Source organism: Brachypodium distachyon, chromosome 3, assembly GCF_000005505.3.
Source record: "Brachypodium distachyon strain Bd21 chromosome 3, Brachypodium_distachyon_v3.0, whole genome shotgun sequence".
Classification (NCBI taxonomy): domain Eukaryota; kingdom Viridiplantae; phylum Streptophyta; class Magnoliopsida; order Poales; family Poaceae; genus Brachypodium; species Brachypodium distachyon.
The window spans coordinates 42,802,701-42,827,872 of record NC_016133.3 but is presented as its reverse complement, the minus strand read 5'-3'; the positions used below and the strand labels follow the sequence as shown (position 1 = coordinate 42,827,872).

General features: G+C 45.7%; 3 protein-coding genes and 1 pseudogene across 4 annotated transcripts; all 4 read left to right on the top strand.

Annotated features, from left to right (window-relative positions):
- The first annotated feature begins 532 nt into the window (after nucleotides 1–532).
- On the top strand, nucleotides 533–2,661 carry LOC100840751. Of its 2 annotated transcripts, XM_010237032.3 has the most exons (4): nucleotides 533–693; nucleotides 760–968; nucleotides 1,650–1,718; nucleotides 2,432–2,661. In XM_010237032.3, the coding sequence occupies exons 2-3, from the start codon at nucleotides 810–812 to the stop codon at nucleotides 1,713–1,715; spliced, it is 225 nt and encodes a 74-aa protein (XP_010235334.1). In that variant the 5' UTR covers nucleotides 533–693; nucleotides 760–809; the 3' UTR covers nucleotides 1,716–1,718; nucleotides 2,432–2,661. The 2 variants fall into 2 exon arrangements, with proteins under 2 accessions (XP_010235334.1, XP_003574812.1); XM_003574764.4 differs by lacking the exon at nucleotides 2,432–2,661 and having other exon boundaries at nucleotides 537–693; nucleotides 771–968; nucleotides 1,650–2,012.
- Nucleotides 2,662–5,852: 3,191 nt separating this feature from the next.
- On the top strand, nucleotides 5,853–9,151 carry LOC100833287 (GDT1-like protein 4). Its single transcript, XM_003572383.4, has 9 exons — nucleotides 5,853–6,222; nucleotides 6,327–6,398; nucleotides 6,504–6,632; nucleotides 6,763–6,861; nucleotides 6,968–7,040; nucleotides 7,870–7,955; nucleotides 8,298–8,381; nucleotides 8,603–8,662; nucleotides 8,754–9,151. Exons 1-9 carry the CDS (start codon nucleotides 6,145–6,147, stop codon nucleotides 8,940–8,942), a joined length of 870 nt encoding a protein of 289 aa, XP_003572431.1. The 5' UTR covers nucleotides 5,853–6,144; the 3' UTR covers nucleotides 8,943–9,151.
- A 2,376-nt stretch (nucleotides 9,152–11,527) lies between these two features.
- Nucleotides 11,528–17,163, top strand: LOC100832973 (ubiquitin carboxyl-terminal hydrolase 1). The gene is made up of 4 exons (XM_014900556.2): nucleotides 11,528–11,659; nucleotides 12,155–13,482; nucleotides 14,023–15,100; nucleotides 16,609–17,163. Exons 2-4 carry the CDS (start codon nucleotides 12,168–12,170, stop codon nucleotides 16,844–16,846), a joined length of 2,631 nt encoding a protein of 876 aa, XP_014756042.1. The 5' UTR covers nucleotides 11,528–11,659; nucleotides 12,155–12,167; the 3' UTR covers nucleotides 16,847–17,163.
- Nucleotides 17,164–20,510: 3,347 nt separating this feature from the next.
- LOC100832664 lies at nucleotides 20,511–24,940 on the top strand (annotated as a pseudogene).
- The last annotated feature ends 232 nt before the right edge of the window (nucleotides 24,941–25,172 follow it).

Genomic DNA, 25,172 nt, shown 5'->3' with positions numbered 1-25,172 from the left:
GCTTTGATGACCCTTGATTTGCCCTAGATTCTGTGCTGGTCTTTCAGGGTATGCATTGCTACAGGCAACCAGTCCTGGATTACTCATCCTGAAGCTGCCCAGTGACCAACGGTGCCATTTCTTGAGCTGAATAAGCCAAGTCAATACCTCCATTATCCTGTTATTTTATTCTAGTCGGTGTCTTGGTGAAGTGTGCTGAACTTGTTGCATCGCCATGAAGGATGTTCTGCGATTATGTGCTGGTGTTCACTGTTCAGGGTCGCATTGCTATAGGCAACCAGTCCTGGATAACTGGATTACTCTTTGCTTATTTCTTGCACTTGTTAGGAAGCCGCAATCCGTTGATGAATCAGAACCGTTGATTAGTATCTAAATCTTATTTTACCTTTTCTTCATTGTCTGTTTCGAATCTAAATCACATACCAACGGCAGAGAAATCGTTTCCTCAAAAAAAAAACGCAGAGAAGTCAATTGATTTCTGACTAAAAATCAGGCACAAAACCTCGTCGTTGTCCCGCCGTTGGATCTTGGATCGTACGGTCCAAGGCTGCCGTGCACGAGCCGCCACCGTAGCAGAGGCTGCGAAAGATTCCGACCAGCGGATCCACTCTTTCCGACTCGTCTCCCTTCCGCCCCCGCCCAGGTGCGTCCGACGGCCTGCTCCTCGACTCCGCCGTCGCCGCTGGAGATCCGGTAGCTGTTCTCTCCGTTCGCCTGGCTCTCTCTGTATCCCTCTCGTGCTTACGTATATGATTCTAGGGTTCGTGCAGGCAACAGAGCAGGGGGGGATCCGGGAGCGATCGGGAGGGATGCGGCATCAGCATCGGGGAGGCGGCGGCGGGGGCCGGCCGGAGCCCGGGCTGATGACGAGGGCGGTGGACAAGGTCTTCCGCTTCTTCCGCCTCGCCGAGTTCGAGATCCTCTTCGTCCTCTTCTTCCTCATCGCCTTCCTCTTCTTCAAGGATCTCGTAAGCACATACCCTCGTCTGTTTACCCCCAGCTGAATATTTCGCCTCCAGTTAGTATCGGGTCTAATTCTGGTGCGGCGCCTGCCAGTAAGAGATCCAGTTGGGAGGGTGGTCTATGCCGAATTTGCATCGTTCGTGTGCGTTTATGGTGATGATTGAATGGTTACAGAGAAGGAATCAGTTGAAACCGTAGGAGATATGGCAGCTAATTGAATGCTAGTGCTCTCTATAAGCATTGGAATTTTGACGGTTTTGAGCAAGAGGTGGCATTGTTGCCCATGGTCACTGCACGAACTACGATTTTCTAAATCAAGATCATTAGGTCCAGACTCCGGAGATACACTTTCATGTTACCATAATTCTGTTGGCCAGATAATTATTTGGAGGCAGAACTGTTACCTAGAGATGTCCCAGTAGCGAATCAAGCCTGTACGCGGTTTAGTTAGTTTAGGGCTTATTCGGTTTACAGGATTTCAAAATCACAGGAATAGGAAAAGTACAGGATTGAGATGTCATTTCAAAATCACAGGAATACCTAGAGATGTCCCAGATATCCTACAAACCAAATGAGCCCTTAGTGGTAACAGGTGTTAGTTTGGTTTATGTACTTTGCTACTAGTATATCTTGTATTCTATATTTTCTTTTGTTTGACACTAATTACTGAATGATTTTTACTACAGATGTCACGACCACAGTACAATGACATCTTTGTCAAGAAGCCTGATCTAGATGGCGGCTGGCCGTAGAGGGTAGGAATCACAAAATGTTCTTATTGTAGTGTAATCTTTTCTGTTACAGTGTTGCCTTGAGTACATTCTGTAGATTCTTCTTTGAATTATGTTGCCATGGCCAGTTTTCCGAAAGATTTTCTTGCTTAATGTACTACTTATGTCATTGTTTTGGTATGGACCTTCATTTCTCTGTTCTCTGCAAGCAAGCTAAGGTGCTTGCTTTCTTCATTTATGTTGTGTGACATCCTCATCAGTTTCAAGTAACACTTGGTGTATGAATTATGAAATAGAATACTCTCGGTTGGTTGGTCAGTCATTTGTGCTAAAGATTACCATCCAGGTCAGGACAATTGGCTCCAACAGTAATCTTGTTCTAATAATGCTTCATTTGTGTTTTCCAGTGAGCTGTCTTGTTTTAGTCATAATTTGGTAATGTGTTCATCTTATTCAAATGCCAGTCTTGATCATACGACAAGTAGGTTATTGATAGATCGCTCTGTAGGCAAATGCTGTCTGATTAGAGTCAGACAAATGAATCTCGTGACTTTTGTCATAATTATTATTCGATGCACAATATCATGGGTACAGTTACTATATTGGATTTTTCTCCAGCTATTCTGTTTTTCCAGCAGTACATGTTTTATATTTTGGTGGCATAAACATCATTTTCATCTGTGTGCCATGACGCTTATTGTATTGATACCTGATCTCTGATGCTCATTGCCATACAGGAAAATCACTTAGCAATTTTGGGGACAGATATTGCATATAGCCTGGCGTTCCGACTGAATCATGTTTCTGAGTGTTTTTTAAGAGAGGGCAAGAACCTTTGATGTGATGTAACTTCAAGTTACTACACACATATAAATTCATATTACCATAGGATAATTCAGGTGTTCATATCGCAATCTTTCTTATCACATTACCAAAAAAATATATGCAATTCACTATTGTGGATATAGCAGTGAAGTATTTTAGGCTGTAGTTTTTGCATGGCACTCCAACATCAGCTATCTTTAGACAACTATATTTAATATATACATGACAGACCCTTGGATCCAACTGATTCTTCTGAAAAGCAAAATAGCTTAACATCTTAGCCATAACAATGCAGTACCACTACTTGGCTGGTCAACTCCGGAGCTTGCTGTGAAAGTCACCACACATGCAAAGCCAAACCATGTCTTGTTTAGCACCCTGCTTTCCATTGTTTTTTTTACTTATGAAATTTGAAGATGAGTTATGCGCAGACGCTTATGAGTAATTTGCTATTAATCAGGTCTCATTAGTTTTTTGCTCTACACGTACTAGATGGAGTATCCTGTAAGTCCAAACTTGAAAGAGGTGCAGTAGTACATAACTCTACGAGGTTTTTAATTTTACGCACATTTCAATGCGAGATACTCTTTTTTTTAGGATACCGTCAGGGTCACGAATGCGAGATACTCAGATAGAGTAGGAATTGGAAAATGAACCTACAGGGGGGTTAGCGTGACGGTGAAGTGAACAATGCAATGCTCCTCCTCACACTGTAAGTTCAACTGTCTGCGTGTGTCGGTGGGCGAGGAAATTTCGTGGGAACGATGATGCGGACGCACGCTCGTGTAGTCCTGTCCTCGACCAGCGGGCGTATCAACCCTCCCTTCGAGGTGGACGCAAAGAAAGGATCATGACAGATTCCGAATCGGTTGATACGTGAACCTGCATAAAAAAACGGTGGAGTTATCTGTAAATTTATATTTTCTCCGTCCACGAAAAAACGTAAGTTTTGGGGTTTTCCGAAAAAATTAAGCATTGAGTTAGAAAATACATTGAAAATGTCCCGACCATCATCTTCCTTCTTTTTAATTCTCCTACCTCTAGTGAGCTAAGTGCATGAAAAATGCTATTGTTTTTTTTCAAGAATGCAATCCAGTGGGTGTATCATCGTTTAAAGAAGGAGAGCCAAAAGGCTAGTACAACGCCAGATCGGCAAACAATGGCACAAGTGGCAAGGAAAAATAAAAACAACTACTCGCTATCTATCCAACCAACCGCCACGGGGACCACAGCAGCCACCCTCCCCCTAATGAGACCCGCATGCTTCCAGCGACCAAGCTCCTTTCGAATGCACTGAAAGATCCTCGCCACTGAAGGGACCGCGCCATTGAAGACCACATCATTGCGGTGCCGCCAGATGGTCCAAAAAACCAAAATGATCGCCGTCCGGAGGTCCTTCCGGGCCCGACGAGGTAGCGGAAGGGAGGACCACCAGTCGCGAAGCCGCGAATCTGCCACCGGAACCCAGTCAGCATGACCCCAGTCGGCAAGCAGGCTCGTGCACACTTGTCTCGCCGTGACGCACCCCAAGAGCAAATGGGAAATGTTCTCCATCTCCTGGTCACAAAGGGGCAGCGAGGGGGGTGCTGCAGGCCACAACTCGTAAACCGGTCCGCCGTCCAGCATCGGTTCCTTGTCGCAAGCCAAGTAAAGAATCTACACCTTTCCGATGCACGTGACTCCCACACCACCTCCACCAGTGGGTTGGGTCTACAGTACGGCCGGCGAAGAGATTCACGTAAGCCGATTTGGCCGAGTAACATCCATCCTTCGACCAATTCCAAGTCAGAGAGTCTGACGCACCATCCACGAGCTGGATCCCACGAGACAAGTTCCAAAGAGTAAGGAACTCCTGGAGAGCAGCCCCCCACAAGTTGGGCCCAACGTCGGTCAACCAAGTGCCGTCAAGAGCCTCCCGCACCGTGCGTGACTTCACGTGTTTGGCGCGAACACACGCCACAAGCGTCGGGAAGGCATCCTTGAGGCGGATACCATGCAACCAACGGGCAGTCCAAAAGAACGTGTGCCTCCCATCACCCACCCGAGAAGAGATGGCCGCCTCGAAAATGGCGTCAACCTCCCTCGAAGTCTCCAACGTAAACCCCCTCCAGGGCTTAGTGTTGTCAGTGCACTCAATTCATCCCCAACGAACCCTCACAGCCAAATTGAGGAGCTGAAGATTGGAGATGCCAAGGGCACCAAAAGGTTTAGGGGAGCAAACTGCATTCCACGTCACCAGGCAGTGTCCACCTTTGGCCTCCATTTGCCCACGCCAAAGGAAGCCACGGCAAGTCCTCACGATCCCCTTAATGGTCTTGTCGGGGAGGTCCAGGGACATCATCGAGTAGACCGGCATCGCCGTTAGGGTTGATTTAACCAACACGAGCCTCCCACCCTTGGAGAGTAGTGGGGCCTTCCACGAGGCGAGGCGGCCCTCGACCTTGTCCACCAAAGGCCTAAGCTGACAGGCCGTCTGCTTCCTAAGGCCCAATGGAAGACCCAAGTAAGCACACGGAAAGCCCCGAACCTCGCGACGAAGCAAGCTGCCCACCATCAAGTGTTGGTCCTCGGAACAATGGATGAGGTGGGCGGAACTCTTAGCGAAGTTGGTGCAGAGGCTCGAAACAGCCCCAAAGTCGGCAAGGATTGCCGAGCAACCCACCAAATCCTTAGTGGGCCGAAGGAAGGTGACCACATTATCCGCAAAAAACGACGTGCGGTGATCAAAACCAGAGGCGCTAGTCTCAACAGAAGCCCCACGTCCGTGGCCTTCTCTATCATGTAATGGAGGATGTCCATAACCACGATAAAGAGCATGGACGATAAAGGATCCCCTTGTCGGAGCCCCCTCCTATGCACGATGGACTCGCCGGCAATGCCATTAAGCATTTGTTTCCTATTTTAAAGTGCTTTCACACTCTTTTGTGCACAAATTTAAAAACCCAAACGTAAGCTTATTTATGAACGGGGAGAGGAAGAGCGAGTTTTGATGGTGGCCGACTGTTCTGGGAAAGAAAATGCTAGCAAGAGATGCAGCAGTGGACTGAGTCAAAAGCATGGAGTCATATTTCGTCCTCGTCGACGGCTTTCGAGGGAAACAACACAACATCGCGTGGTCAACGTCGTTACGTGCGGCCTCGCCTAACGTAGCTTCGGGGGGGGGGGGGGGTTGGGCCGATCCAACCCAACGCAACGAGCCGGCGAGGGGAATAAACGGGGCAACGAAAACAAAAGCGGTCGGTCTACTCTTGGCACGTGAAACTACGAAAAAAAAAATCCCACTGCACGAAAATTCATTCATTCACGGCAGAGGGGTTCGTTCGTTCCATACGCGGCCGGGGGGAAGCTGGTGCGTTGCGTTGCGTAGCATCGATCTCGTCTCGTCAGTGAGCGGGCAAATCGGCACGGCACGGCGCGTCGTCGTCGTCGGCAGCGCGGGAGAGAAACACAAGTGTTTTAACTGCAGGGGGAGCGCAACGGGGAGAGGGGGGGGGTGGGCTCGAGCCAGGCTGGTGGGTGCTGGCTCTCTCGCCCTCTTTTTAACTCGTCCCCCGGCCGCCCCACGCCGCTCGCGCCGGCTGCTCCCCCCCAGAGACCGAGATCCACTGACCCGTCGCCGGCCCCAATGTCTCGGCGCGCCGCTGCCCTCCTCGTCCTCTTCTTCGCCCTCGTCGCCTCCTCCTCCGCCGCCGCCGGGGACCAGGTCAGCACCCCTCCGCCCTCCCCAGGGCTCGTCTCTTCCCAGCAGGCGACTTTCCCCTCTGTAACTCCGCGCGCGCGTTCCCCTTCTCCTTGTCTTCTCTCCAGGGCGCGGACGATGGCGCCGCTGCTGCCGCCGCAGGCCTCAACGCCACCGGCCGCCTCGACCGCCGCACCAAGGTGAGATGGCACTGGCACGGGTTTTCGGGGGTTGTTGTTGTTGTTGTTGCTGGTCGGTCTCTCACCTAGGCGCGCCTGTTCCGCCCCCACTGCTCCCTCCCGTAGATGTTTCTCCGCACGACGGGCCGCACTGTCAGCACCGGAGGCGCCGCGTGGGCCAAGGAGGAAGGGGACGCGGAGCTAGGCCTCTTCGACGCCTTCTTCGCCAGCCTCTCCATGATCCTCGTCAGCGAGGTGACCTCACATTTCTTCAGATACACTCGTACATATACTCATGCTACATTGTTTTACTGTCAGTTTTACTCTTGTGCCCGTGTATACATATAGTGTTCTAAACCGCGTGTTTGTTCCTCGTTGGGTGAAGATTGGTGATGAAACGTTCATCATCGCGGCGCTCATGGCGATGCGGCACCCCAAGTCGATTGTGCTCTCCGGCGCGCTGTCCGCACTGGTCGTTATGACAGTAGGTGAAGCTGCAGCTGTTGCAGTATATCCTGTTTGTTTGGCAGAAATTGGATCGCATTTTACTCCTGATGATAATCACTCCTGCTCTGGGTGTGCTGTTTTAGGTGCTATCGACTGGGCTCGGCAGGATTGTTCCGAATTTGATATCAAGGAAGCACACTAACAGCGCGGCAACTGGTATGACTGAACTGATTGTTTGTTGACGTAGCATGACCATGAATGGTCCTTACACATTGATAAATGGTTTTCACTTGTAACATCAACATTGTTGAGTGTTTATCCTTGCAAGCACCTTAAATGTGCACTAGATTATCAGCATTGTCTAAACACCAATGTTTCAGTTTCACATCTTATCAGATGAAAGTACCATTTGCTGTTTGTATCATCTGTTCGTTGCTCTTCCCAAAACGGTTCTTGTTGATGTAGAAGATTAGTTTAAAAGGCACACCAGTTGGGTGGGACCTGCGAGATTGTATTATCTTCCACCACCATGCTGTTTCTAGTAAATCATAGTGTGCCAGGGTGCACTGGCAAAACCAAATCACAATGTTGATAATATCATGTCATCTGTAAAAGTAAATATTCTCCTCATGCTGTATGTTCATATTCATATAAAAGCAATTTCAATATTTAGTCACTAAAATTTGTTGGCAAACATCAAGGACAATTGGTTCTCATATCGCTAGTAGTAGGGCTGTCCAAATCATGCAAAACCACCAACCAAACTATTATTTGCCTTTTGATCAGACACCTAATGCAAAAGTAGTGGACCAACTTGGAGTTTAAGGATATCCGACTGCACTGGTTATGCATAGGGCTGAGCAAACTGGGATTGAACAGCCATGGCAGTGAGCTTCCGTTGGTCTTGTCACGATATAGTCTACAGATGCTTATGCATATGTACTGAGTAGAATATGTATATTTTCTCAGATTTATATCACTAGCGAGTAATTAATTCACCAGTTCCTATAATATCTAACATCCTCCTTTGTGTTTTGTGCTTCAGTCCTTTACGCATTCTTTGGGCTGCGGCTGCTTTACATTGCTTGGAGGTCAGATTCCAAGGCATCACAGAAAAAGGAAATAGAAGAAGTATGTGGCTTACTCTTTACCTCCACAGCTGTGCATTAGCTTGTTTGCTTACCACCGGAAAATGTAAACCTTATGAGATTCTATTGGCTTGCAGTTGAATTTCTCATAAGATTGTATTAAACTGGTGAAATAAATTAGACTGCTGAAGCATATACATTTATTCTGGATTATGCATATTGTGGATTACATTCGGCTCTGCACTCCTATTTTGTCTCAATAGTGGTTTTATCATCCTTTGGATACGCATATTATGAATTAGAGTCTGCTCTAACATTTTTTTCTGGATTATTTGGTGTGCTTATTTATCCGGTTTACATATTTTTAATTGCTTAACATATACAGGTAGAGGAAAAACTGGAAGCAGGTCAAGGGAAATCGACATTTAGACGCATCTTCTCAAGGTTCTGCACTCCTATTTTCTTGGAGGTACATTTCCCCTCTTCTTATTATACATTATTGTCTTTCTTGGCAACTTCAATTTTTTACTCCCTGATTTGAGATGGAGCTATATAGGACTGAGAATTCTCATACACTCCTTTCTTACCCTGCAAACTATATTTCTGTTAACACCAATAGTTGATGGAATACGTTGCTAGATGTTTGATAAAATGTACCACCAGTGATGTATGACTTCTTTTATGATCCAGTCTTTTGTCTTGACCTTCCTGGCTGAGTGGGGGGACCGGAGTCAGATAGCCACAATTGCGGTATGGCTTATTTCCCGTCAGAACCAAGTTTCCACCCCATTTGTGTTCAAGCAAATCCATTTCTTAACCTGTAGCATGTCTCCAACTGCAGTTGGCTACGCACAAAAATGCAGTAGGTGTCGCTGTGGGAGCAACCTTGGGGCACACCATCTGCACGTCATTCGCTGTTATAGGAGGCAGCATGCTGGCGTCGAGGATATCTCAGGGCACGGTAGCCACCATTGGAGGCCTCCTCTTCCTTGGCTTCTCGGTATCATCATACTTCTACCCACCAATGTAATCGTACCACCCCTGTCGTCATCTGCCATGATTCCTGCAACCAGCGTTTTTTCGTTTGTTTGCGGGTAAGGCACTCCCTAACCTGTGTCTCGCCGTCTCATTTACCAGCATATGATGCTTGGTGTACGATTTTTGTCGGCCCACTGTACACTGATATACGGGGATACGATCAATGCTAATATATACAACTTGTCGTACAACTCCAAGGAATGGGTATTCTGAGTCCTGGTATAATTTTAACCGGCTAGCGATAATGTCTGGCCAGTGAGCTAGCTAGTAGTTGAACCACCATTGCCACCGGCCGATGATCTTGCCGATATACTGGTTGTCGTGTTTCTTGTAGTGGCACATGGTGGGGAAGATGCCGATGATGTGCTCGCAGTCCCTGAGCAGCACATCACCGATGAGCTTCTTCTCCCGCCGCTGTGTCGGCGCCTCCTTGGTGGGGTGCTTCCCGGTGATGAGGAACATGTGTCCGTCCTGGAACAGGTACCGGCACCCACCAGCTTCGACCCGGCAGCGCGGTGCCCATGGTGCGCTGCTGTCGAAGACGACCACATCCTGGAGGAAGTTGCCCATGTAGCCCCACTTGCAGATGATGGCATAGTTGTCGGCTTGCGGCTGGAAGAAGACATGCTGTGGCTTGTAGGGGTCCAGGATGAAGTAGTGGAAGTACTCCCAGTTGCCCGAGAAGGCGGCGCGGCAGCTCAAGATCATCTGCCCGCCGGTCATGGTGCTCAGCATACCCACCGTGTGGTTCTGCCCCGCCACCGCCACCTTGGGCTCCGCCGCGTGTGGCGATAGCATGCCCACGAAGATCACGACGGAGGGGATGGCCACGAACACGAACGGGATCGAGATGATTGTCAGCTTCCGGAACAGGTCCTTCTTCTTGTCCTCCATCAATTATCTAGGTTTCTGTATTGATGGGTCTCCTCTCCTGTGAACCTTCTTGCTTAGCAGAATGCCTTTGTTCTGTTGAGTTATTGTGTGGTCGATGAGGTGCTGCAAAATATAGCAGCTGCCCTGCAAAACAACGTGCGAATGTGATGTGTCATTTTTCATAACGTGGCGTGGTGTCTTAAATTTAGCAGAGGGGAAAACTATTATTAGGTCATGCGTGCTTGGAACAACAAATGTTGGCTCCGATCAACCATTCTTTCCATGGTTGAACTCTTTGACCCCCGAAACCAATACAACAAGTCAGAAACAAAGTTTTGATCTCTATGACCAATCAAGGTGGCCAACAATCTGAATAAACTCATGCTCTACGTTCCGAAATGGTTCTTGATACATTCTAAGATACCTAGCTATAACGATTTCCAGACTCCTCGAACATATATATTTGCTCTCTTCTTAAAAGTGATTGGCAAGAGCTCTTGCCTTGCCTCTCTTCAAAAGAACAGCAAAAAAGAAAAGAAGATCTTCTACAGGTGCAAGCATGGAAAATCATGCAGATTTGCCCGAGGCATCCACGTGAAATGCGTACCTGAAATTGACCTGGATTTGGCCGGGTCGGGACTCCCGGAAGTCCGGAACACGCTGGCTGCGCCTGATATGATGATAACTCGCTCGATTCGTATCGTATGCCTCGCGCCTCGGATGAAGAAATGGGGATTATTTTCCGAAGAGGCGAAATGTGGAGGATTATGGGGAGGAACCGGGAAGAGGAAGAAGCTGTTGTTGGTTGTTTTGCTGCCTTTTGTTTCGAGGGAGAGGATGGAATGGAAGCGTGCATGGAACGGGAACCCGGTGGTTATATATGTAGGGCGCTCATATATACTCGGTATGCACGCTGGTAGCTTTGCTGTGGCCGACATGGTTATTTGGGCGATGCCAATTTAGGCTCGAGCGCTGTTCAGCTTATGCAATGCGTCATCCCTCTGTCTGCAGTCGTTCCTTTGATCGAAACTAGGGCTGTATGGAAATGCAATCCATAGGAATTATCTTGCCTCGTTTCTTTGATCTAGAGGATACTCATGGGAAGTATTCCCATGGATTCAAATCCTTCGAAAGTCGTAAGGAAGATCCTTCGATCCAAAAGACCTCTATGTTGTACTTTGCATATTTGAATCTGATTTGTAAGACTCAGAAAACGCGAGATTGCAATACCTTGGCTACTTGGTTACTACAGGTCTAAATTTGGAACAAAGTTTGTGCAGAAGGCTGGACTCAACAGAAAATTTTCTGTAAAATGTGGTGCAAGGTCGTTCATATAAAACAAAAGGCCACAGAGTAGCATTACTCGTTTTTTTTTTTTTGCAAAGAGACGTTCCTTTTCGCCACAGCTCAAAAGCTAACCAACCGTCAATCAGTTTTTTTACTTTTTTTTTTACTTTTTTTTGAGAAAAACTTTTTATTTAGCTTGGATTCTGGAGCAGAACTGGATTCAGAAAATGGACTCTCAGCCCATCCGGCCCATTTCGTTACATAGAGATGTAACCCAGGCCGGGCCGGGCTTGGATCCAGCGGCTCGTCCCTCACGCGATCCCGCGACTCGCCCCAAACCCCACCGTAAATACGCATTTCGGGCACGCAAAGGCGGCAACGCTTCTTCCTCCCCCTTCCCACCGGCCACCGCAGCCCAACCCGCCGGACTCTCACCGTCCCCTTCCCTCCCCTCTCTCCTCCACCACCATCTCGGCCTCGCCGCGAACGCCGCGGACGTCCCCCACCCCCTCCTTCCTCCGAGCTCGGCCTCTCCTTCGCCGTATCCCGGTAAGTTCCACTCCCCCCCAATCCCGCTCCGCCGCGCGCTTCCTTCCTTGCTCGCGCTCGCTCGCTCGCTTGATCGAACCGAACCGAACCTCTGGGCGCTGCCGCAATGTTGGATTTCTTCTCGTCTTTCCGGTGGAGTTTTCGCCTGTTACCCGCTTGTTTTGGCGCTCTACGGTTGTTCCTCTCCTAGCTAGCTAGGCCGCGAGGTTTTCACTCGATGCTCGCCAGCGAATGCTGGAATCCTTATTGTTTTGATCATTGGTGGGGTTTTCTCGCGTTTCCCGGGGAGTTGCTGGCGCGGCTGATTCGCGGTGCTCGCCTGTATTGTTGCGTTTTGCTTCAGGCTTTTCTCGAAATTTTGTTTCAGGCTTCTTTTCTGGAACATTCTGCAGGCTTGGTTCAATCTCTAGTCCGCAGGTTTGTTGGATTTGCTTGTGTTTTTGGAGGGGTTCAAGGATTCGCGCGACTCATTCTTGAAGTTCTCTTGGTTTTCAGGCGACAGCGCGTGATGGGAGAGGACAAGAGGCAGGTTACGACGGTGGAGGAGGAGGCGGCCGCGGAGGCGGCGGCCAAGAGCCCGCGGAAATCCCCGCGCCTGACCGCGGCCGTGGTGCCGCTGGCCGCGGTGCCCCTGGCCGCGGTGTCGCCGGAATCGAGCGAATCGCCATCGACACAGCTGGATTCTAGCGAGTCCACATGTTCTGATGACAGCCAGGAGCACCAGCACATGTTCATGACCGACGAGGAGCTGGCTGCGATCGCGAATAACTTCAAGACCGCCAAGGAGCACCCGATGTGCCAGCATGACGACTGCAAGGTCACCTGGAAGGGAGCCTCTGATGGCGGCGGTGAGGACGCCGGGATGATGCTATGCACGGAGTGCGGCTGTCATTTCTGTACTGGGCCGGTGGGGGACATGCTAAATCCGAGGGGGCACGCGTACTGGCACGCCCATGAAGCCATGCACCGTGTTGCTCTGTGGTACGATGATCCGTATAAGGCATACTGCTTCGATTGTGAAGAAGGTCTGACGCTCGGTGGGAACAGCTCCCAGGACAAAGATGCGTGGGCAGTGGTTGCCAAAAATGGAAAGGATCAGTGGGGAAGCGAAGATGTAGGTGGCCATGCATCTGGGGTTGCTTATGTTTATGGGGATGGATATGTTATCAGAGGGATTCTAAATCTTGGAAGCTCATGCTACATGAATGCATCGCTGCAGTGCCTCCTTGCGCTTCGTAAGCTGAGGAGAATGATTTTAGGACTGGATGCTTGGTTGGGGTTCACTGGACATTACCTGAAGGAGTTGTTTGTTGAGACAGGCAGTGCAAATGATGCCACATGCTTGCTAAATCCACGTATGCTATTGGATTGTGTGGGGGGATCTGGCCAGCAGTTCAAGGGCAACGAGATGGAAGACACCTACGAGTTTCTTGTGTCTTTGCGCAATGCTTTAGATAAGGAGGTGAAGGAGCTAAACGATTTGAATTGCGTGCAAGGGGGTGCAGTGTTGCCTGAATTTGGCGAATCCATTTTCAGGGTCCAGATGTGTCAAACCATATCCTGCAAAAGTTGCCCGAATAATTCAGTTCAACAAATTGAGTTATATGATCTCCAGGCACCTGTGGCATTGCCATCAAAGGATCCACTAGCAAGAAGTGTTGTGTCATCACCAAAGATCGAGAGCCACATGTCTCCAAGGAATATTTGCAAGAAACTATTTCAAGAAACTCAAAAGAGTGATGGAGAAAAGCTTCAAACAATTGCTGAAGGTTGTGAACTGGGAGATGGGGCCATGGAGAAAAAACCCGAGCCTTTGCAAGTTGGTAAGTCTATGTGCTCCTCTGTCTAACTTCAGAAAACAATCGTGAACAGGGATGCAGATATACGGGGTGTCTGAGAGCATAGAACTTTTGAGGAAAAAATGCAGGAAAGTGTGGAATAGCATGATCTACTACTATAGTTTGCTATTGTTAACTATTGAAAATTGTTAAGGACATTTGACACATGGATCAAAGAAATAGCAGAAATACTTTTTGGGATTGCTACAACATAAAATTGGGCAGGAGGTTTCAGCAGTCCTGTTTTTCTCGAACATATGTGTCAGCAGCCTTAACATGGCAAAGGTGTTTGCTGTAATTTGTAAGTAGGAGTTCGAATTGCTCCCGGTCTTGGGTCCTGGTCTTCGTACATTAAGTGTTACTCTAATGGTTGGTTAACTTAAGCACGTATGGATATTGTCAACGAAACAACAGCTTAGGATGTGGAGGATAAAGATTATAAAATATGCAAAGGATGAGGGTTTCTGGTTGCTCGATCTTGCTGAATGCAGATAATTCTAAAGCCATCTATGCTTTAATCTGCAGATTCTACTGAAATGAAGGATGTTGTAGATGATCGTTTGCAGACTCACGAGAATGATGGCCCAAGAGAGATCGTTGAGGTGTCTATAAAAGCTCTTGATTTCATTCCTAACTTGTTTGATGGCATTGAAGGAGTGGAAATAGCAGATTCTCGCAATCCGAAAGATATAGTTCCTCCACTGTTTACAACCGAAGACAAGGGGAAAGCTCAGAGTAGTGATATTATTCCTCCAATTGTTTCAACAGAAGACAAGGGGAAAGCTAAGAGCTGTGATATTATTCCTCCACTTGTTATAACAGAAGACATGGGGAAAGCTCAGAGCAGTGATATTATTCATGATGTCGCAGAACATATGAACTCTCTTTCGTCGATTGAGGACTGCCTGGCACTGCTTTTGATTGAACAACCGGTAGAATGGACTTGCGAGAACTGTTCCAATGTTGCTGAGCTGCGGAGAACGAACAGTAGTAAAAATGGTGAACAGATGATGGGAAGTACTAATGTAAATACAACAGTTGGTGGAGACCAGACTGAACAGGCCGACAGGAAAACATGCCCAAGTGAGCAATCTGTTGATTTGAACAGGTTCTCATCAGAATGTACTTCTCCAAGTAGGCGACCACATGGTTTGGATGCACAGGATAAAGTTATACTCTATGAGGACAGAACTACTAAAGGAATCACTTCAGAGACGAGTTGTGATGAAAAGGACTCACCCTCTTCCAGCACAGGCAATAAAAAATCTGAAAGTCATCAAGGTGTTCAAGAAGCTGTTCTTATATGCCTTCCAACTGATAAACGGACTAACATGTTGGTCGTCCAAGATAGTCAAGATACCAGCACAGAAAATCAGGGCAGAGGGAAGCAGGTAAAGCTGGATGATCATAGTGTAAAACAAGTGGACAAAGACCAAAATGAGCAGAAAAATGAGGATGGTGGTGCCACTCAAACAATTTTGCTTACCAAGCTGCCACCTGTATTAACCATTCAACTGAAGAGATCTGCGGCTGATCTTTCTAAATTGGTTGGACATGTGAGCTTTAATGAGATTCTTCATGTAGGACCATTCATGGACCCAAGGTATCGACTTCTGACAGTTCTCCACAAGAATATATTATTTCTCACTGGCAGACTAGCATGATTTAGTATAAAGAAAAGTGAATAGACCAAACTGATCTTAGTCACCTAACATTTGCTATTTTGAAATCTCAGTAATTAGCAATGCTACCTGGGCATAACAGGAATGTGCATTCACTGAACGAGTGCAACAGTATAACAGTAAAATGAGTGGACATTCTAAATCTGCCGAGTACTAAATTACATTCCCTCCATAGCGGTAGATTATGCATGCGTGCAGTTAATTACATTTGACATTTGGCCCTTAGTCTTGCAATCGCATCTATTCTTCTAACTGCCGAAAAACCATTGCTTATCTTGTACTACCTCCGTTCCTAAATTCTTGTCGTTGTTTAGTTTAATACTATACTTGAGCAAGTTTTATTCTTGATGGTGCGTCAATTTATCTTGTACTATACTTGAACTGCTCCTACGGTTCAAAGCTTTGTATAATAAGTTTTCTGACTAGATTTTGGTGTTTCTTGTCACCCCTGGTGACTCCTAGTGTGATTCCAGGTGGATCCACAGGAAAATTGTGATCAGGTTGAAAGGTTTAAAAATGATTTTTTTCCAGAGAACAGATATTTATACGGAAGTTTGTAGACTACTTTTTTCCCCTAGGTTCAGACTAGCTTTTTGTACTTCTCAGGACATGATAGTAGGAAGCTTAATTTTAGAATTGAGTTTAGGTATCATTCAGATGCCATCGATGTATATGATGAAATCAATTGTGTGAAGGCTCCACCGCTTGTAAATGTCTTATCACATAGAAAAAGGGAAACAGGTTGACACTATGTACGGTCAACTGTACAGCATATTTAATTGTGATTTGGGCATCAAGTGAATGTGATAGACAGCCTGATTTGGATCAGAACCCTGTGTGTTTGATTGAAACTCTAGTTTTTTTGTACAGCATATCATCATCTTTGATTATGTATCCGCTGCACAGGACGTATCACTAAGCTATGGTTATGTTTTAAAACTACCATATTTTTAGAACATTTTGGTTTGTAGGTGGTTATGTGCCTTCAAATGCCTAAATAGGAACTTTTTTATTCGTTTAAGTTTGGATTGTTAAGTATAATTCTGTGTTTAGTATTTCATAGTTAGTATACCTAACATCTCCTGTTGAAATTATTATGAGATTTATTTCTTAGAATTTTATTACTCCCTCCGACCCATATTGCTTGTCTCAAATTTGCCCAAATATGGATGTATCTATGCTTAAAAGTGTCTAGATACATGTAATATTTCGACAAGTAATTCCGGCCGGAGGGAGTAGTACATGGTTCATTCACTTGGGCTGCATAAGATTGTAATTTTTTCAATCTGATGTAGCTTTCTTGTTAATATCCAGTCTGTTGTTTTCAAGAAAGGCATGCCATTTTTTGGTACTCCAGCTAATCTTGAATTTCTTGTCAACTTAAAATCCTTTCATCCAGTTTGAGTATTTCATTTTCGCTGATTTTCAGTTGTGAGGACAAAGATAACTCTAGCTATCGTCTAGTTGGTGTCATTGAGCACATTGGCTCCACCTTGCGTGGAGGGCATTACATTGCTTATGTGAGGGCGGATCGCAATCAGCAGAGTGGGTCTTCCTCATGGGTTTGTGCGAATGATTCCTCCATCAGAGAAGTCTCTCTACAAGAAGTTCTCAGGTGCGAGGCCTACATTCTTTTCTATGAGAGGATGGAGGAGGAGGACGACTGAGGCATATGTGGCATTCTACCCACCAACTAATCAGAAGTGCAATGACAAATGAAGCAGAAGGGTGAGATTAGCAACGATGGCCAAGTGTACCTACTAACGTAGAGTCATCATAAAGTCCAATTTTGTTGCTTTGGCTGAGTCATTGCAGGATTTTTCATTGGTTGATGCGTGTATCAGTCAGCTGGAGAGATTTCGGCCAGCCGATCTAGTCATATTCGTTCATAACCATTATTTTCTGTCCATGAGAAACGTACTATAATTTTCCATTTCCCTTTGTGTGAAAGGGAAACACTAATAGAGTTCTTTTGTTGGTACAACTCTGAGAGGAAGCATATCCATCTGAATATTTTTGTTGATGGGCAGCATTGAGCAATTAGATGCCCCTCGAAATGATATTTGGTTGTTATGAATTCCCGTTTTCTGATGGTCAGTCAGTCTGCAGCATGCTCAATTGCTCATGCTGTGAGGACTTCGGTTTACCTGGCTCGCTTGAGCGGGCGGCGACTTGGAACTTTCCTCTCACCGTAGCTAAGCTACCAAACAAATTAACAAATTACAGTGTGGATTTTTTACTCTCGGGATCTAGTGATCCTGGTATTTTCAGAAATACTTTTTGTAGAGTTTTGTAAAAACAAACAAATTCAGATGTGCATGCACACTTTTCCTACATTTGTAATTTCCTTTAATAAATATTTTCATTTGTCTATAATATCAAACAATGCATCAATTGTAAATCAGTATATTCCTTCTTTGTGTGTCGGATAAATAAATAAAAATCTTCATGAAATTTTCAGGTCTATAATGAGCATCTACATGTACGTGTGAAAAAAAATGAAACTCCAAACTGTGTTTTTTAATTGTAAATATAAAGGGAGCCATGTCACATTAGATCCAAAAGCAATGTCCAGTGTCACTAGCACCTTTATCAAAAATTTTCCCGCCTTTCTTTGTCAAACCAATTAACTGAGAGAATATCGGTTGCTCCCATAGCTTGTTGTGCAGACATGTTTTAAAAAAAAAACTGAAATATTAAACGTATTGACAGAATGTGTATTTACAACGTAAAAAATAAAATAAAATGCAAACTCCATATACAAGTTGAAAACAATAAAAAAAGAGCAACTCGACATGCATAGTATCTAACGCTGTTCATGTGAGATGCTACTAGCTATCTATATATTTTTATTTGTGTCAATCCGTGCCCACAGATTAGCGGCCGCCTCGTGTGTCGATTTTTCGAAGGCATTAGTCCAGAGCGTTACTCCATCCATATTAATTATCTCAAATTTCTTCAAATATGCATAAATGTATCTATGCCTAAAAAATGCCTAGATACATGTGATATTTTGACGGATCGGAGGGAGCAAGTCAGAAGAATCGGAGGAGTAAGTCAGAAGAAGATCACAAACAACGGCATAAGGAGCTACGTGCTCATGTCGGAATACTCGTGCATTTCGAGCATCTCATAGGCGCCATGGAATCATGAGTAGTAGCGAGCGCCATGCTGGGTCCTCCAGAGGGACCAGAGCTAGTGGCAAGGAGAGGTCTTGAATTGCGAAGCCTGCTGAATCTAGCTCGAGACGGCAATGGAGTTGTCCAGAGTTTCCATTCAGTTGATGTAAGCATTAACGAATTCTCCATTCACGTGTTGCAAGGTCGTAGGAGTGGTGCTTAAATGCGAGAAGGCTCTACTCTTATCAAACTGTGGCCAAGTGACAGTGCACCCACACATGTTTTTTTTTAGGGGGGAAAACCCGCACCGGTTAGATTTTAGAGACTAAACCTGAGCTCCATTCTCTCATCTCTAAGAGCACATGTTTTCAAGATATCTCTCCCTACTGCATCCGCCTGGCCAAATATTTGAGGATTGAAAGAAAAGGTCTTGACGTAGGATTTCACCTTCTTCGTCTCCACTGTGTGGTATTTCATATCCCCTTCACATTCTAGCAAGCTTAATTTGTACATAATGTATGCTTGCGTGTGCTTCGGCTATCTCATCATAGTATGCTTGTTCATCTAGTTACATATCAAGTGAACCTACTTTAATTGTATCCTAAAATTGAATAAGAACTAAAATCTTGGTAATCGTCTATTCAACCCCCAAGTCGACCATACTGGATTGGGGGTGATCTTCCTGGATGTATCAACATGGCTTTTGTAATATAAATTGTGCGCTTCTCATCGACAACACTATGATGGAGGCGTGTCATCGTTGAGAATAAATGTATGTTGGTTCTTCCCATTGTGGTGCCTTATCCAATGATACCACGAAGCCAAAGAGTTTTTATGTCGTCATGTTCGGTGTGTCCGATCTTGTGAATATTAGGTTCATGTCTTTCTAGAGTCGTTCATATGGGTCTGATGAGTTTTTATTCACATGAAATTTCGTGACTTTGGAGTAATTCTTTGGTGTTCCAATGTAGATCTTGTGGTTCGACGGCCTGTACTCCTTTAGGGATCATCCCTGTTCCAAGTACATGCAACATGCATGGCTTGGCTTCCCATTTTTTGGATGGGCGACTCACGAGACTTTCTGAAATATTTGAACATAGTCAAGTTCGTCAATGTGTTCAAGTGGTGGTGTCGTTGCAGCAATCTGATTATAATATCTTTACTGAAATCTTGGTGGTATTTCATGTTGTGAAGATTGATACTATCGTGAAGATTTCTTTGAAAAACTTCAATGCAATTTCTATTTACATTGTTATTTTTTTTGGATTTTTTGTCAAAACAATGTGCCTTTGATCAGTTGATGGATCATGGATGTCGAGTCTCAATAAAATTACGGGATGGCCAGGACTGGATTCGGAAAATGGAACCTTAAAAAAAAGAAAATGGAACCTTAGACCAGCGGGCCCATTCCGGTACCTTCTATGTAAACTGGGCCGGGCCTGGGTCCAGCGACTCGTCCAAACCCCAGCGTAAATACGCATTTCGGGCACGCAAAGCCGGCAACGCTTCATCCCCCACACACCGGCCACCGCAGCCCAACTCGCCGGACTCTCACTGGCCTCCCCTTCCCTCCCTCTCTCCTCCACCACCTTCTCGGCCTCGCCGCGAACGCCGCGGCCGCTCACTCCCTCCTTCCTCCGAGCCCTCTCCTTGGACGTATCCCGGTAAGTTCCACTTCCCCCCAATCCTGCTCCTCCGCTTCCTTCCTCGCTTGATTGCCTGGTGGCGGTGGGTTCTTCGCTGCTTGCTCAGTCCCCGAACCGAACCGAACCCCTTGGCGCCGCCGCAATGTCGAATTTCTTCTGGTGTTTCCGGTGGAGTTCCCCCCCTGTTATCCGCCGTAGCTAGGCTGCGAGGTTTTCACTCGATGCTCGCCAGCGGAATGTTGGGTTCCTTATTGTTCTGTTCATTGGTTGGGTTTTCTCGCGTTCCCCGGAAGATGATGGCGCGGCTGATTCGTGATGCTCGCCGGTACATTGGATTTTGCTGCAGGCTTCTCTTCTCGAAAATTTGCTTCAGGCTTCGTTTCTCGAACATGTTGCAGGCTTCTTCGTGGGGTTTTTTACTTGTTGGTTCGTTCCTGGTCCGCGAAGATCTTCCTCGCTCTTGGTTCAGTCCTCTAGGGTTCTTGCATTTGCTTGGGTTTTTGAGGTGTTTAAGGATTCGCGTGACTCATTCTTGCATTTCTCTTGGTTTTCAGGCGACAGGCGTGATGGGAGAGGACAAGAGGAAGGTTACGACGGTGGAGGAGGAGGCGGCGGCCAAGAGCCCGCGAAAATCCCCGCGCCTGGCCCCAGCCGTGGTACTGCCGGCCGCGGCGCCGCCGGAGTCGAGCGAATCGCCATCGATGCAGCTGGACTTCAGCGAATTGACATCGGCAGGGGAATGTGAAGCGGCGACAACCAGTGGCAGTTCAGATGGTAGCCTGCAGCACGAGCACATGCTCATGACCGACGAGGAGCTGGGTACGATCGCGAATAACTACAAGACTGCCAAGGAGCACCCGATGTGCCAGCATGACGAGTGCAAGGTCACCTGGAAGGGAGCTTCTGATGGCGATGATGAGGACGCCGGGATGATGCTATGCACGGAGTGCCGCTCTCATTTCTGCACTGGGCCGGTGGGGGACAGGCAAAATCCGAGGGGGCACGCGTACTGGCACGGCAATAACGCCAGGCACCGTGTTGCTCTGTGGTACGATGATCCGTATCAGGCATACTGCTTCGATTGTGAACAAGGTCTGACGCTCGGTGGGAACAGCTCCCAGGACAAAGATGAGTGGGCAGTGGTGGCCAGAAATGGAAAGGATCAGTGGGGAAGCGATGATGTAGGTGGCCATGCATCTGGGGTTGCTTATGGTTATGGGGATGGCTATGTTATCAGAGGGATGCCAAATCTTGGAAAGTCATGCTACATGAATGTAGTGCTGCAGTGCCTCCTTGCCCTTCGTAAGCTGAGGAGAGTGATTTTAGGAGTGGATTGGTACGGGGCCAGGAATTTCTCCACTGGATGGTACCTGAAGCAGTTGTTTATTGAGACAAGCAGTGAAAATGATACCAGAAGCTTGCTGGACCCACATATGCTATTGGATTGTGGGGGGGAATCTGACCAGCAGTTCAAGCCCAACGACATGGCAGACGCCTACCAGTTTTTTGTGAATTTGCGCAATGCTTTAGATCAGGACATTTATTTCCTAAATGCGACAAATGGTTTGTTGGTTCTTTGCGACATCTTGGATTTGGGTCCAGGGACTCCTCCTGCAGTTGGTAAATCCATTATCGGGGTCCAGTCGTGTCAAACCATATCCTGCAAAAGTTGCTCGAATAATTTAGTTACACACGTTGAGTTATACGATCTCCAGACACCTGTGGCACTGCCATCAAAGGATCCTCTAGCCAGAAGTGTTGAGTCACCACCAAGGATCGAGAGCCGCACGTCTCCAAGGAATATTTGCAAGAAACTATTTCAAGAAACTGACAAGAGTGATGGAGAAAAGCTTCAAACAATTGCTGATGGTGGTGAACTGGGAGATGAGGCCATGGAGAAAAACCCCGAGCCTTTGCAAGTTGGTAAGTCTATGTGCTCCTCTTCTAACTTCAAAAAACGATCGTGAACAGGGGTGCAGATGTACAGGAGTGCCTGAGAGCATAAAACTTTTGAGGAAAGAATGCAGGAAAGTGTGGAATAGCATGATCTACCACTATAGTTTGCTATTGTTAACCAGAGAAAATTATTAAGGACATTTTACACATGGGTCAAAGAAATAGCAGGAATACCTTTTCGAGATTGCGACATAAAATTGGGCAGGATGTTGCAGCAGTCTTTTTTTTCTTCTTTCAAACAGTTGTTTCGGAAGCGTTAACATGGTAAAGGTGTTTGCTATTGTAAGTCGTGGTACGGATTGCTCTTTCTCTTGGGTCCTTGTCTTAATACAATACGTGTTACTCTAAATGGTTGGTTAGCTTAAGCATGTATGGATATTGTCAAAGAAAAAACAGCTTAGGATGTGGAGGATAAAGAGTACAAAATATGCAAAGCATGAGGGTTTTTGGTTGCTCGATCTTGCTGAATGAAGATAATGCTAAAGCCATGTGTGCTTTAATCTGCAGATTCTACTGAAGTGAAGGATGTTGTACATGGTATTATTCCTCCATTTTTTATAACAGAAGACAAGGGGAAATCTCAGAGCAGTGATATTATTCCTCCACTTGTTATAACAGAAGACAAGGGGAAAGCTCAGTGTAGTAGTATTATTCATGATGTCGCAGAACATATGAACTCTCTTTCAACGATTGAGGACTGCCTGGCACTGCTTTTGATGGAACAACCGGTAAAATGGACTTGCAGGAACTGTTCTGCTGAACTGCGGAGAACCAACAGTAGTAAAATCAGTGAACAGATGATGGGAAGTACCAATGTAAATACAACTGATGGTGGAGACCAGACTGAACAGGCAGACAGGAAAACAAGCCCAAGTGAGCAACCTATTGATTTGAACAGGTTCCCATTAGAATGTACTTCCAAGTATGCAACCACATGGTTCTGATGCACAGCATCAAGTTATACTCTCGGTGGACAGAACTACTAAAGAAATCACTTCAGAGACGAGTTGCGATGAAAAGGACTCACCCTCTTCCAGCAAAGGCATGAAAAAACCTGAAAGTCATGAAGGTGTTCAAGAAGCTGTTCCTAAATGCCTTCCAACTGATAAACAGACTAATCTGTTGAGCGTCCAAGATAGTCAAGTTACCCGCACACAGGGCAGTGGGAAGCAGGTAAGGCTGGATGATCATAGTACAAAGCAAGTGGACGAAGACACAATTGAGCAGAAAGATGGGAATGGTGGTGCCACTCAAACAATTTTGCTTACCAAGCTGCCACCTGTATTAACCATTCATCTGGAGATATTTGCGTCTGATCTTTCTAAATTAGTAGGACATGTGAGCTTTAAGGAGATTCTTCATGTAGGACCATTCATGAACCCAAGGTATCAACTTCTGACAGTTCTCCATAAGAATATCTTGTTTCTCATTGGCAGACTAGCATGAGTTGGTCTAAAGAAGAGTGAATAGACCAAACTGATCTTAGTCACATAACATTTGCTATTTTGAAAGCTCAGTAATTAGAAATGACACAATCGCATCTATTCTTCTAACTGCCGAATAACCATTGCTTATCTTGTACTCCCTCCGTTCCATAATTCTTGTCTCAAATTTACCCAAAAATGGATGTATCTATTCCTAAAAAGTGTCTTGATACATTAATATTTCGACAAGAATTATGGAACGGAGGGAGTACTATACTTGCGCAAGTCTTATTCTTGATGGTTCGTCACTTCATCTTGTACTATACTTGAACTGCTCCTACACTTCAAAGCTTTGTATACGTTTTCTGTCTAGATTATTTTGTTTCTTGTCAGCTTGGTGATTCCTAGTGTGATGCCAGGTGGATCCATTGGAAAATTGTGATCAGGCTGAAAGTTTTTTAAATGACTTTTTTTCCCAGAGAACAGAAATTTATATGGAAGTTTGTAGACTAGTTTTTTTCTAGGTCCAGACTAGCTTTTCGTACTTCTCACTTCTCAGGACATGATAGTATGAATCTTAATTTTGGAATTGTGTGAAGGTGTCATTCAGATGCCATCGATGTATATGATGCCATCGATTGTGTGAAGGCTCCATCACTTGTAAATGTCAGCAACTCTGTTGTTTGTCACATAGAAAAGAGTTACAGGTTAAGAATATGAACGGTCAACTGTACAGAGGATTTAATTGCGATTTGAGTATCAAGTGAATGTGAGTGTTTATTGACAAAAACTCTGTGCTATTGATTGAAACTCCATCATTTTTGAATATGTATCCGCTGTACAGGCCGTATCACTAAGTTATGGTTATGTTTTAAAACTACCATCTTTATATAATACAATTTTGATATGGTAGAACATTTTTTGTTTGTAGGTGGTCATGTGCCTTCAAATGCCTAAACTAGGCACCTTTTTTATTTGTTTAAATTTGGATTGTTAAGTATAATTCTGGGTTTATTATTTCATTGTTAGTATACCTAACATCTCCTGTTGAAATTATTATGAGCTTTATTTCTTGGGATTTTGATTAGTACTCCCTCCGTTCCATAATTCTTGTCGAAATATTACATGTATCTAACGCTTTTTAGGAATAGATACATCCATTTTGGGAAAAATTTGAGACAAGAATTATGAAACGGAGGTAGTACATAATTCAGTCACTTGGGATGCATCAGCTTGTATTTTTTTTAATCTGATGTAGCTTTCTTGTTAATATCCAGTCTGTTGTTTTCAAGACAGAGATGCCATTGTCGCTACTCCAGCTAAATCTCGATTTTCTTGTTAACTTAATTATTTGTTTGAGTATTCAGTTTTTCTCTGATTTTCAGTTGTGAGGACAAAGATAACTCCAGCTATCGTCTAGTTGGTGTCATTGAGCACCTTGGTCCCAATTTGGGAGGAGGGCATTACATTGCTTATGTGAGGGCGGATCAGCAGAGGAGTGGGTCTTCCTCATGGGTTTGTGCAGATGATTCAACATCAGAGAAGTCTCTCTACAAGAAGTTCTTGGGTGCGAGGCCTAAATTCTTTTCTATGAGAGGATGGAGGGGGACGAGTGAAGCATATGTGTATTTCTGCCCACCAACTAATCAGAAGTGCAACGACAAAGTAAGCAACAGGGTGAGAATAGCAAGGATGGCCAAGTGTACCTACTAACATAGAGTCATCGCAGGATTTTTCATTGGTTACGGAATTTTTTTTAGAGGGACGGGGGGAAGCACCCCCCGGTTCCATTTTACTGAAACCGGCAAACAGAGAGATTACCAATCTGTCAGCATAGAGAGATTTCGG